Source organism: Merops nubicus, unplaced genomic scaffold (genome assembly GCF_000691845.1).
Source record: "Merops nubicus isolate BGI_N331 unplaced genomic scaffold, ASM69184v1 scaffold20131, whole genome shotgun sequence".
NCBI classification, from domain to species: Eukaryota; Metazoa; Chordata; class Aves; order Coraciiformes; family Meropidae; genus Merops; species Merops nubicus.
In genome coordinates, this window is record NW_008587868.1 from 2,846 (window position 1) to 15,502 (window position 12,657).

Genomic DNA, 12,657 nt, shown 5'->3' on the forward strand with positions numbered 1-12,657 from the left:
ACAGATGCAATGTCCATGTTTGAAACATCAAATAAAAATTAAGATACATTGAACAATCATTTGAAACATTGGCCATGCTAAAAAATGCCCTTTGCAAGTTACCTTAATCACCAAAAAAACCCCAGAGAACCCTCTTTTTTTTTTTTTTCAGTGTTTACTGGCAAAAACTAGTATGACAATTTCCACAGTACAATTTATAGTTTGATACTTATTTTTACAATAGAATGCATATGAAGTATTATGATAAAAAGTTCATAATCATGTTATAAACCATCTTCAAATGTTCATAAAATCTTCTTTTGGCTAAAGTTCAAAATAATTTCAAAAGGTGTAGCAAATCACTAATATTTAATTCCCTAGAATCATTTTGAAATGCATTCTTCTCTTGATTTTAAATTATGCATCAAAATTTCAGACTCATCTGAGCAAGCCTGTTTTACCTAGTGGCACAATTACTGTATCCTAATAGTTCCTCTCTGTCAGGTTTTTCAGGCTTCAGGAAACAGTTCCCTTTAAAAATATGTATTTCTTTATTTTGTGCAACATTTTTACAAGAGCAGAAGTGCACTAGAGAAATTTCTTTTCTAAAAAAGGCATTTTGAAGAAAGTTTTTCTTCCCGCATACATGTGACCAAAGTCCTTGGAAACCGAGGAACAACTGACTAGAATTCATTTCCCTTACTGAAAAGAGTACACAGTTCTGTAAAAATGGACTACAAAACCACAGTGCTAAATAATGCCCAGTTTTTTAGACCTTTAGGATAGACATAGTAATGTACATACACAGTTTGTGTGACACATTAAGTTTTTACGGGCAATTTTGTCTCTTCATAAAAAATAGATGGTAATACAAAATATTAAAACCAAGCTATATTAGCTTGTACCACATGGAGTTTTTATACACATATGACATTTTTTGAAGAACTATTATACGGTCATATATTAAAAGATCATTTTCAAGTAAATTATGATGCAATTTCAGAGACAAGAACACATCTAGAACACATATTCCAGCAGTATCTATTCCCAGTAATCTGGAATATGCAAAATAAAGCCTTTTTAAACTTACAGAAGTTTACTTCCACATTTCTCAGTTTGAAGCCTATTCATTTTCTGTATGCAAGACTCCTGATGCCTTAGATGGGAATTAAGTATTGGGGCCCATTCCAAAGAAATTTGAAGAAAAGTGCAGTAGTTATCACAAACTCAGAGAATTGAATTACATTTTCAGGAATGGCTAAATATTTGGGTTCTTGATTTTAGACTCAGTAACGTATATTGGTTTATGCCCTCATCCAACAGAGCCTAAAAGGGGAAGTGGCTTTGTGGTACTCTGCAAGGTCACTTTCAAGTACTTTTGGGAATAAAGGTCAGAAAGACCTAACTTAAAAATACTTAATATCCATTAAGATTGAAGATCAGTATACAGACATATTAGAGATTAGATTTAATATCTGTATGACCTCCACTGGTTAAACAAAATGCTTATAAACATTATATACAGCAATTTAATGCACCGCCCTGCCAACATCATATTTCTTACATGTTTACCATTGATCACAATTACAGTTGAGAAGTTCTGAATGATTCCTGCTCTAAGTGGTGAATGCTTCTTCTGTAACTGCTATACACCAAACAGCTTACAATACTGGCGGTCTTTCATGTAGCAGAGGCCAGTTCTGGTTCCAGCAGTTACAGAAATAACAGAATTTGGCCTAGTAAGAACCTGGTTTTGGTTACAAAAGTAGTTATGCTATACTTCTTTGTCTCAAACTCTTTTCAAAAACACGATTGTTTTATTAGATGCTGCTCTACAAAAATACAATGTAAGCATAATACATTTTATCTACAATTGCTTTGTCACTTGAATTGCATTGCTATATGGTAAATATAGGAGTTGAAAAATAACATTATGTTTTAACAGTGACAAAAGAGAAAGGACTCTGCCAGCTCCTGTCCACTACAAATCATAATAAATGCTTGCTTTGGAAACTAGCAATTCACTGGCTGCTACAAGTGACACAATCCATTAAACAGATTTTAGTCAAAATGTATATGCCCTTGAAATTAACTTATTTCCAGTGAATTTGAGAAACTATTTGCATACATTTTACAGGACCCCTCTCGTTAATAGTCACTGGAGCGGGCTGCTCTTAGTGGGGAAGTCAGATCGCTGTCCCAGAAAGTAAAAAAGGTGTACAGAAACAGGTCACATTTTTTAACTGGTAGGAGTTTCTGTTTCTGCTTTCCCCATTGGTGCCTCAGGAAAAAGCAGTTTTCTAAGTATGTTTGCATAGAATGGTCCATACACTTGTTTATTGAAGTTTACAATGCTCGCATACTGAGATCCAACAAGCTCCATCTCCGCCTGAATCACAGAGAGGCCTCCTGGCATAGCAGGCATACACTTCTGAAAGCTCGGGAGAGCAAGCAAGCTCCGCATGAAGAACTGGATTCGTTTGTCTGAAATGGAACATAAAGTGTGCTCAGAAGAAAGGCAAACCCAAGATGAAGCCATGCTCGCTCTGTGAGCACCCTGCACATCAGAACAGCAAAAAAACCCAACAGCATAGTTAACAGCTCCTTCCCAAGCCCACAGTGCAGTGGGAAGCAATACTGAGAGCTTCTTAAAGTTGGCTCCTGAAAGGCAGACACAGGATAAACCTGCTGCAACAAGTTATATTACCTAGTACGAAGGAGTGCCAAAAAAAATCACCACCAGATTTAAACCCAGAACTGACAGAAGGGAGACTGAATAGCACTCATTTTTCTAACTCCTTCTTCAAAACACTACCATGTCTAGGCTTCTTCGTACAGACACTTTTTGAATTATTTCTAGCAGCAACTAACCACACTGCAGCATATCAAGAACACCACCCATAGGTAAACAACATTTCCTTACTCTTAGTTGACCCAAGATTATACTGCAGTAAGAAAGTGCTTTTAAAAAGTCATGAGACAGTGGATTAAGCTTGCTGGGAGTGTGTTTAGATACAGACACATACAACAAGACAATTATTTGTTATCTTACTAACCAATCAAGGAGCTGACGGGATTATTCTCTTCGACAATGTGAGCAATTTGACCCAGTAAATTACTCTGCGTTTCTTCACTAAGAGTGGGAAGACCTCTTTCAGTCAGAGACCTGTTCACTTTGCTGCAAATCTGGACACCAATAGCATTCAGAGCCTCCTTCAAATCAAAATTTCTGGAAGAAATAGAAAAGCATTAACTTTTGCAGTTTCTGTAGCATAGGTTGTAAGGTGATTTCACTTGTTTCCTTTCCCTTTCATTTTCAATCTTCTCTCCACAATGAGAGAACTCATAAAAGTTATTTTGCTTTTGAGGATTTATGTACCTCTAGCAGATAAAGGACAGATCTCCATGTGCAAGATAAAATAAGGACATAATTGTGATTCAAACGGGAAAATTAATTCCCAATGTGCAACAGTGACACCAGTTAGTTTCACCCTTATGCTTAGGTGTTTTCCTGGGCCAGAGGCATAGCATTTGATGAGAAAAAGCAGAGTGGGAAGCTGTTGCAAGAGACACTCTTTTAGATCACATCAGACTTGCTCGTAGTGCGAGCAGCAGCAGAAATAGCCAAATAGCTTCAACTACCTAAAACAATTTTGAAGCAACTGGGAAGACAATTTAATGAGTGCATTGCCACAGTCTCTCCCGTGTTAGAAGTGTATGAATGAACTTTACTACGAGGCTCCAAATTCTGTAGGCTAACATCAAGATTAAGATTTCATTAAAATGTGACTTTGAAAACGCGTGCCTAATATACAGTGGACTTGTAACGGGAATATAGAAACAGATTATTAAAATTTGGTGTCTATTATTAACAAGGACTGGTTATGACATTTGAATTGTTTCCAGGAGGTTTTAGGTCCACCTGGTATTTCCTGTTAAAAAAAAAATTAAATATGAGAAGCTATAAAAGAAAGGGCTTACTTCTTGCTCATGCCTTCAAGAAGCGGAACAGAGATCCTTTTCAGTTGCTCAGCAAAATCAGGAACATCTACAATTGCTGCACCCACCATATTGTTTGTTATGAGACAAACACAAGCTATGATTTTTAATTGATTGAGCTTTTCTCTCAACTCCTGAAGACGAACTTCATCTGTTATTAGAGTCTAGAATTGAAACAATAATACCGATTAAGGAACACAGGATGAGAGAGACAGGGAAAAGGACAGATACAAGACGTGGTCACAAAGCATCAATATTTTTAACCACAAATATGCAAAGTATGAAGAGATAGATGCTGAAATATCCTGAACATGTAGTACTGCAGAGTGGCATTATGTACAAGCACCAGAAGTAAGCCTGAGGCAGGAAGAAAGGTAATGCCTTCAACACAGAGAAAACTCAGGACATTGCAACTTATTCCTCATCACTGCTGGCAGAAACATGCAACCAACAATTCAGCCCATGATGTGGAATGCTCAAGGGACCCAGTGGACACTGCAGTGATCAAGGTTACAGACAGAATCATCTCTTGTATTTAGCTGTTCTTTGAAAAATGCCACAAACCATAACTGATGGACAGTGATAAACAACTAACTGTGCATGACTACCACCAGTTCAGCCACCAGAGCAGGTTCTGCAAGTGATGCATAACCTGCAACAGGCAAAAAGCCAGTTGATCATACCAAGAATGTAAGCAATTCGCCCAGCAAGGTGTAGCTGGGGTGACTTATTTTAGGTTAGAAGTTCATCCTAACCAAATCCCTCCACTCAGAAGCACTGGGGCATTAACACTCTCCTGCTTGGTAGTAATTTCATAGTATGACAAATTAGATCCACTAGGGGATACCTGTGTGTGTCTCTTATTCAGAACTGTTTGAAAGAAGGTAAGAATATGGTGGTTTCCCTTCCAACCACTGACTGAGAGCACTAGGATCATGTATTTAGCAAATTCTTTGACAGACCACTCTAAGAATAAGTAAGGTGCCCACTGCAGATGCCAATTTTAGCCTTGACTGATGGCAAATTTCAAATTTGCTTTATGGGAAGCTGCAGAGGTCAGTAATCAAGACCTGGAGGCAAAACCTGAGCATTGAATCTTGAAGCAATAGTAATACCTAACTTTAAAGGGCTTCATGTTTTTATCAGTTCTGTTCCTAAGCAAAAGTGATCCCACCACAGTTCCTGCTGCTGTTAGGAAAACAGGTTGCCACAGTCAATTCTCTCAGAGATAAAGCCAAGTGCTGTTAATACAAAGCTCAGCTTTTGACCATGGCCGAGACCACTCTTAGGGTGGAGCTGGTGAGCTACAAGAGAGCAGAGGGAAAACAATCCTTACACTACTCTTCTCTAGTCATTGACTGCCCGTCTTGTATTTTGGAAGGCAGACTAGCAAATTCCAAATTTACTACGGAGGAATTTAAGTACAAGAGAATATGTGACTCATTGTCATCAATAGCAGGTTTATACGACAATGTTTTCATATAGCTAGAAATCTGTATCAAGACACTGAAATATATTCCTTACCTCTGGAATTGTTTTGCGATAATCCCATTGTAACAGTTTCAAGTAGCCATTGTTTAGCACCAGTGTGGGACTAATAGTCGGTTTAGAACCACCATCAGCAACAGGGGATGATGAAGATTCATCAGAAATAGATGACAATTCATCTTCTATTGATTCCTTTATCCATTCTGTTGTGAGATCCAGAGCACCTAAGCATTGTAAACAGGCACAGATTTACTGCATGCTTTCATCAAAATAAGCACTAGCTTGAGGAAGAGAGCTGTACATATGAACAAGAGTCTGAAACTTCTGAAGGCTAAACATACACAGTGGACAGCTGAGTTTTCACACTTGTAAACTCCCTCCTTCACTTTTTTCCATTGGTCACCTTAATACTCCAGCTAGCTTTCACAAACCAAACATTTTTTAAACTTCAGCCAAGACTTTGAGGTACAATGCCTTAATGTCTGAGTTCCAACAGTATTTTTTCACCTTTTTGAGGGAGTCTACTTAATAGTTTGGGCACAGGACTGGAAAGTAGAGGTGAAGGGAGATCAACTGTATTAACAGCAAATGAAATGCTTTTGAAAGAGTTCTTTCTCGGGCTGCATACATAAACACTGCAGGGTCTATCTGTGCTCAGGGTTCCCATTTTAGAAGCCTGTGCTCCAGAAGTTAGTAAGTTTCCTTTTTCTTCTTGGAAAATACATTTTCCTGAACATTGTTTAGCTGTATTATGCAAAACCTGTAACAGTGGGTCGAGCTAACTTTGCACCACCTAAGAAGTTTTACTCTGAGGTTGCCTTTTGTTTATGAAAAAGAATTGATCCTGTCCCAGATTCCAGGCACACTAACTGGTTTTACATGTTCACTTCAGACTAAGGACAGACTAGCTGCATACAAAAGAGATGAAGTATCATCTTTCAGTATGTAGGGCTTCTGCCTCCAGATAGCAGGAGACACTGTTTTTCAGATACTAACCAATTTAGTAAATACAAATTTATCTGAAATTGCCCCAGATTACAGATAAACATATTTTACAGCAAGTTAAGCAATTGCTCATTGGCAGCTTGCTTGTCAAAGACTTTTTGCATTAGTCGCATCCAGACAAGAAACTGAAGTTTTCCTCCAAATTAACTGTAATTGATACATTTTTACAGCAGGCCTTTAGACCACTTTTTAAAGAAAGGTTTAAATGTAACATGATACCTACTTGGTGTTTCTTCAAGAATTTCCTGGAATTTTGTTCTTTCATAGTCCACCAAATTACGCTGAAGGTATGGGCGGAGGTTTTGAATTGTGTAATTCACCATATCCAGTTTCATCAGGTCCAAAACACGAAATATTTCTCTGAAAGGAAGAGTTTAAAATTTGACAATTACAACACTCTGTTGATTTTGATGTGAGGTACATGTACGTTAGCACTTTATTTTCAGTTCTGGGGGAAGTAAGCTCCTTCATTGGTATTTCAGTGTAACAAGTATGCTACCTATCTTTCAGGATACTCAGAGGAGTATTGTGTGCAAGGCTTGGTACAAGCTACAGAGAACAGGACAAATATGTGGCATCACTAAATGCTACAACCCTATAACAGAACGAGAAGGGGGTTCAAGGACTATGTCAAATGGTACATTTCAGCCTAAGAACATATTTTAACTTTTTGGTCACTCCAATTTCATCAAGAGAAACAATCCTTCTGACCCAGCTGCTTTGGTCCCTGTATATGACCCAGGTTGCAATATAACCACAACTACCATTTACTCTTTAATAGTTCATTGAACCTAACGAACAATAAACTATTTTCTGTCGTTTTATGTGAGTGTTTTACTCAAGTTAGAGATATTTAAAATCCAAAGTCTGGCCTCCTAAAGGAAGTATGCAATAAATCAAGAACTAATGGTACAAGTGTGCTGCTTAAATTCTTTAAGGATTAATGAGACTGAAAAATCAGTCTCCGAAACAGCTTATTGCAAGAGAGCTTCTTTTGTTGTTGTTGTTCCAGTGGTTTATTCAGAGCTGGCAATATCTGATCTAGGCATTCTACCCCTTTTAAAAGATACACAATATTCTAGTCACAGTGTGTCACAGCTCCTCCCTTCAATGCTTTTGTATAAAAATATTTTTACATACCATCTGTTTTCAAACTCTAGAAAACTGACGCAAGACTTTTTAAGACTTTACCCCCTCTCTTCCATTGCCCAGTACTCTTTCAGAGAAGCAGTTCCTCCTCTAAAATACACCCAAATACCAACCTGAGTAATTCCACGATATTGTCAGTTGCTTTTAACTGTTTTATATCGTTGTCTCTTATTGGAGCACACAACTTTCCCATAGTGTTGATGATATAGATTGCTAGCCCATGAATATCAACAGCATTATGTTCTGCCTGCTGTCTTATAAGATCTGTATCCAGAACTTCACAAATTTGGTTTTGAATCCTGTTTGCTCCAGGAGTCAGGAATGAAAGAAGAATCTAAAGTAAGGGGGGAGGGAGGGGAACAGGAAAAATTTAACAATAAAACCAAAGCACTTTGTAAACACACTTAACTAAGATTTTAATATTAATGTCAAGTGTATTTAGCTGACCAGCTATAACAAGACACATTAAGACTGAACATCACCTAAGGTAGCAGTAAAAAAGGACTGGTAAAAGGATCACAGTACAGCTCTGCAAAAATGCTCAAAGCCAGTAAACCAAAAATGAGACTTTCAAACACTGGGAGGCTGTCCTGTAAAAACATTTACTAACTTAAAATTTTGAGAGACTTATTACTGTGCCAGAAGTGAAGGTCTGTATGTTCCCTTGTGTGATCACCATTAACAGTAGTCTATGTGGACGGGTGCAGTTGCATTTATACCCCTGTTCGTGCCCCAGGCTCACAGCACATTGCTGGAAAGAGGCCGGTAGAGGTGCGAAGCTTTGAGAAGAGAGATGACTTGCAACCAATCATCATGCAATGAATGCCAGGTGGACATGTCACTGCATTAGTGGACATGGTTTTTAATATAAATATACTATAAATAGACACCTATTTGCATTTCTGAATAATCATGGGTTCATATTAAAAAAAAAACCCAAACCTTGCAGGTGTTGGTTTCACTGAGTTAGCAGACCCTTCAAGTGAAGTAAGAGACTCTCAGACCTACCCGACAAAACAATACCAAGGCAAGAGGAAAAGAAACATTACCTCCTTAATTTCCTCAAAAAGCTTGATAGCATGTTCATATTCTGGAGGATCTTCATTCAGTTCTGATTCCAAATGATCCCAGAACGCCTTGTGTACAATTTGTTTCACTGTGCCAGCAAAGCTGTGGAATAAGTCAATTAGATAAAGACTTTAACTAACTTTCATCCTTGATAGAAGTGTTTTTGATTAGGCTGATCACTTGTTGAGAAACAACACCTCACTAACTCCTGTGCCCTGCAATCTTATCTTTCTTGGGCTGTGGATCACCAGCTCCAAAAACATGGTCCAGACCAACAAGCCTTTCCTAAAACACCTGTGTTTTATAAGGTAGTGCTCACCATGCACATGTAGGTAAAGAGATATTATGTTTCCTTATTCAACTTGTATTCATTGTCCTAACCTGGTATGTCATGTACTAAACTTTCTGAAGAACTATTCTCCATCATGTAACCAATTATCAGTTACAGAACTTAAGCAATTCAATTTTAATTTTTTTTAATTTATTTTTTAAACACAAAAGTTCTCTCAAAGTAAAGACCAGCGTAATTTTTAATTTAGACAAGTCTGTACATAAGAACATTTTAGCAATCTACATTAGGGAAGTTACTTCACACTTTCTCTGAATCTCTAGATATTTTTGCATTTCCTGCAGCACCAACATCAGAGCTGTGTTCATGATGAGCTCCACCTTATCACTATGGCACCAATGAGCTACTACATACAACTGCATACGTGGTCACCACTTCATATTCTCCACAGGGCTTGGAACTGCACAGAACAGACCAATACTCATTTTCAGTATAAGCATTCGTACTGCATTAGGCTTATCTTCCACATGACATTTAAGACAGAGCAATATGCTCTAAGGCAGCGTATCAGCTCAGCTGCAACACTTGTTTCAAGCAAGATAGCTTTGACAGTGACTGCTGGAGGTGCAGGATAAAAATCTGTAGCCTTCCAAAGTGCTCTAGGGTTTTTTTTCCCTTTTTTTTTTTTTATTGTTGTTAGTTTGTGTGTTGGTTTGTTTGGGGTTTTTTTTTTCCCCCCCCTCTCCTCTCCATTGTTGTTGTTTTTGGGGTTTTGTTTGTTAGTTGTTTGGGTGTGATTTTTTTTTATTTTTCTTTAATTTGCTGCTTATTTCTCCTATTCCCAATCCCAGTGCTGCTTTGGGCAAAATTCAGGCTCTTACCTGTTCTGTGGTAAGTCTTCATGTTTTATGCAAAAATTTGCATTTACAGCTATTTCATGAGCTAGAGTCAAGTTTGTCAAATTTCTTGCAGCTGCCATCAGTTCATCAAATGTAATAACCTTGGGAGGGCTTGCTGCTGGAACAAATAAGATCATTTCAAGCCAAATATCTATATGCACAAATAAGTGCAACTGAAAATAGTAAAATTCTGAAATTTTACTGCTTGCTAATTAACTTTAGTACTGTAGAAGAAACAACCTAGGACTACCAAGTCTTTATATCTTCTTAAAACACTAACTCAGGAAACTCCCAGCTTATCGGGGTGCATGTGGGTAATGCCACAGAAGCCTCATAACACTGAGGAGCAACTTTGTACTTCTGCATCTTAAGATATTTTTTCCTTTAAAACAGGATCTTATATTCCATTTCCTATTGACTGCTTGGTAAAATCCACCAGACCAAAAGCATGGGCAATAACAGGTACCAGACATCCATTATATTTCTGAACACATAATGGCTGTACTGTAGTTTTATTGCCCACGGAGGTTCTGAAGGTACTGACTTGTGAAGCTCCCACTTACGCTCCATAGCAAATACATCAGAAGTTACTTTTTTTGTAAAAAGGAAGTGCATTAATATGACAAAAAAGTATTAACATAACAGAAACTTTACATTGGAAAACATGAGTAAATTCCCAAAGTTTCTAAACCCCCAAATTCTGTCAATTAATTTAGTATTTGGAATTAATTCTTTGAAGACTGATAATAAAGAAAGACAAAGAGCCAGCTGCCAATTGCAGCTCCACTAACAACATTGGTTTAATGTGAGACTTCACTTACATAGATGCTAAAAAGTTATGCATGGTCTGAGAATGCTTACAGACATGAACATGAAGCACACCTTAACTGAGGTTTTATTTACTGTTACTCAAAAGACCTTCCTTGTGCAAGTGTGCGTCTTCTGTTTGATCCTGGTATTTATGAAAGAAGAAAAATGTGAATTTGAGATTAAGCTCATGTTGCTTGATCTAATATTATAAACCTGTAAGTTACGGATTTAATTTTTAAGTGTATGGAGCAAACAGAAGAAACCCACCCTTTGCACAAAGCCGTATCTGCTGGAGTGGGAGACAGCTACCAACATCAAGATTAGCTCCAGGTTAGGATGTCCGGCACACTTTTCTTACGCTTTCTGAAGGAGTGCACAGGGAGACCCCCACGGACAGAGCTGCTGCTGGTGTTCCACACACAAGGAGATGCGCTGCTTCACAGCGGAGAGAAAGCCATGCCTTTCTCTTAATACTCTTAAAGAGATTCAGAATCCCAGGTTCCACCCATGACAGCAAAGAGAAATGAGATAAGTTAGCCTTATCTGTCTATGCACGATGCAGGTAAGGTTGAAATAGGCTTACACGCTGGGGAACTGGGTTTGCTTGAAGAATCACTGTTAAAGCTCTGTCTTGAACATTCCGAGTCACTAGAAGAAGCTGTGCTCTCAGAGAGGCGTGAAGAATCTGAATCAGTGTTCTGCTCATCATTGAGAGGCATTCTGATTCACTTTAGCTGCTGCAGTAAAGACCTAGAAAGACAAGCACACTTTCCATAAAACCAGCACTTTGTTTGCTTCTCAAAAGTCAGATACTGATGATTATGTTGTAAACTAAGAACAAGTATTTGCCTTTAGAAAGGTGTTACAGGAAGGATCTGGCTTGACCTGCAGAATCCTAGAATCATAGTTATTAACTACATCTGTTCTGCAAGAAGTTTTTATACTTTCTGCTGTTTCAAACTGTAATGCTTACTTTAGAGACAGTTTGCACCTTTGTTATACTTAAAATATGAAAGACTACCCACAGTAACCCCAGAAGCTGCTTGTTGTTGTAATGTTGAAAGTTCTCAACACCATAAAGGCATCTCATGATGTTACCATCCCCCACCTGACTTGACCAGCAAATGATGTTTAGCAATTAGCTTCCTTCCACAAACAGACTGCACTGAGAGAAACAACTCCGAAGCAAACAGAAGTTGCAGGGAGAGGACAGGCAAATAATTCAGACTACTGTATTTCTGACAGAATGTAGCCAAAAGTCTGGCCTGCTGCTTAAGGTGGGTCTTTACTCAGAATGAGATCGACTGTGACACAGACCCAAAAAAATACTCCTCCGGGGTGTAAGGGTTTTCCGTTTCAACTCAAGTGGTAACTTTGAGCCTCTAACATTACATTCAGCATACATGACAAGTAACATCAAGAACTGCCACGCTTCATAGTACTTCTGTCTACATAAAAAAAAAAATGCCTCCCAGGCAGACAATCTGCAACTGCAGAGAGTTTGGACAGCTGCATAATGCAATAGGGATGATTAATAGTTGTATGACAGGAAGTGAAAAATATGTTCATAATCATATTAAACTAGGAACCTGGAACTCAGCCATAATTACTGCCAAAGGAATTTGGCCCAGATACCAAAAGTAGCTGTCCTTCTTTGATTACAGCCATGAAGCACTCTGTAGTAGCCTTTGTGAAGAGACATGGCCACTAATGCTTTCTTTCAGCAAATTTAAGTAATACAACTTCGCTTGCCATTAAACTGCATTAACTTCAGCAGACAAGAAATATCACGCTTTACAACTGTTGAACTTGGAAAAAGCCACTCTTTTTCCAAAAGCAAAAGGATGACCTTTGTGTGCACTTATGTAAATCAACATATTGTGGGGTCAAAAGATAGATAAAAGGGAACTAAGAATAAAGATTTCTTTAAGCTGGCACCTAGTTACAACTTACAGCGTTTGATTTTTTTGG

General features: G+C 38.0%; 1 protein-coding gene across 1 annotated transcript; it reads right to left on the minus strand.

Annotated features, from left to right (window-relative positions):
• Positions 1–2,218: 2,218 nt before the first annotated feature.
• On the minus strand, positions 2,219–12,451 carry TCP11L2 (t-complex 11, testis-specific-like 2). Its single transcript, XM_008949097.1, has 10 exons — positions 12,424–12,451; positions 11,270–11,398; positions 9,859–9,994; positions 8,670–8,790; positions 7,734–7,954; positions 6,695–6,831; positions 5,503–5,690; positions 3,961–4,142; positions 3,036–3,208; positions 2,219–2,463 (listed from the first exon to the last, which is right to left on the minus strand). Exons 1-10 carry the CDS (start codon positions 12,449–12,451, stop codon positions 2,219–2,221), a joined length of 1,560 nt encoding a protein of 519 aa, XP_008947345.1.
• Between the last annotated feature and the right edge of the window lie 206 nt (positions 12,452–12,657).

Excerpts from the sequence above, each read along its gene's own strand:
- TCP11L2 (XM_008949097.1), bottom strand. The coding sequence starts at position 12,451 with ATGCAGTTTAATGGCAAGCGAAGTTGTA. Across the intron at positions 7,955-8,669 it reads TTTTTGAGGAAATTAAGGAG|ATTCTTCTTTCATTCCTGAC; the intron begins GTAATGTTTCTT and ends CCCTTACTTTAG. Across the intron at positions 4,143-5,502 it reads ATCGCAAAACAATTCCAGAG|ACTCTAATAACAGATGAAGT; the intron begins GTAAGGAATATA and ends TTTCAATTCTAG.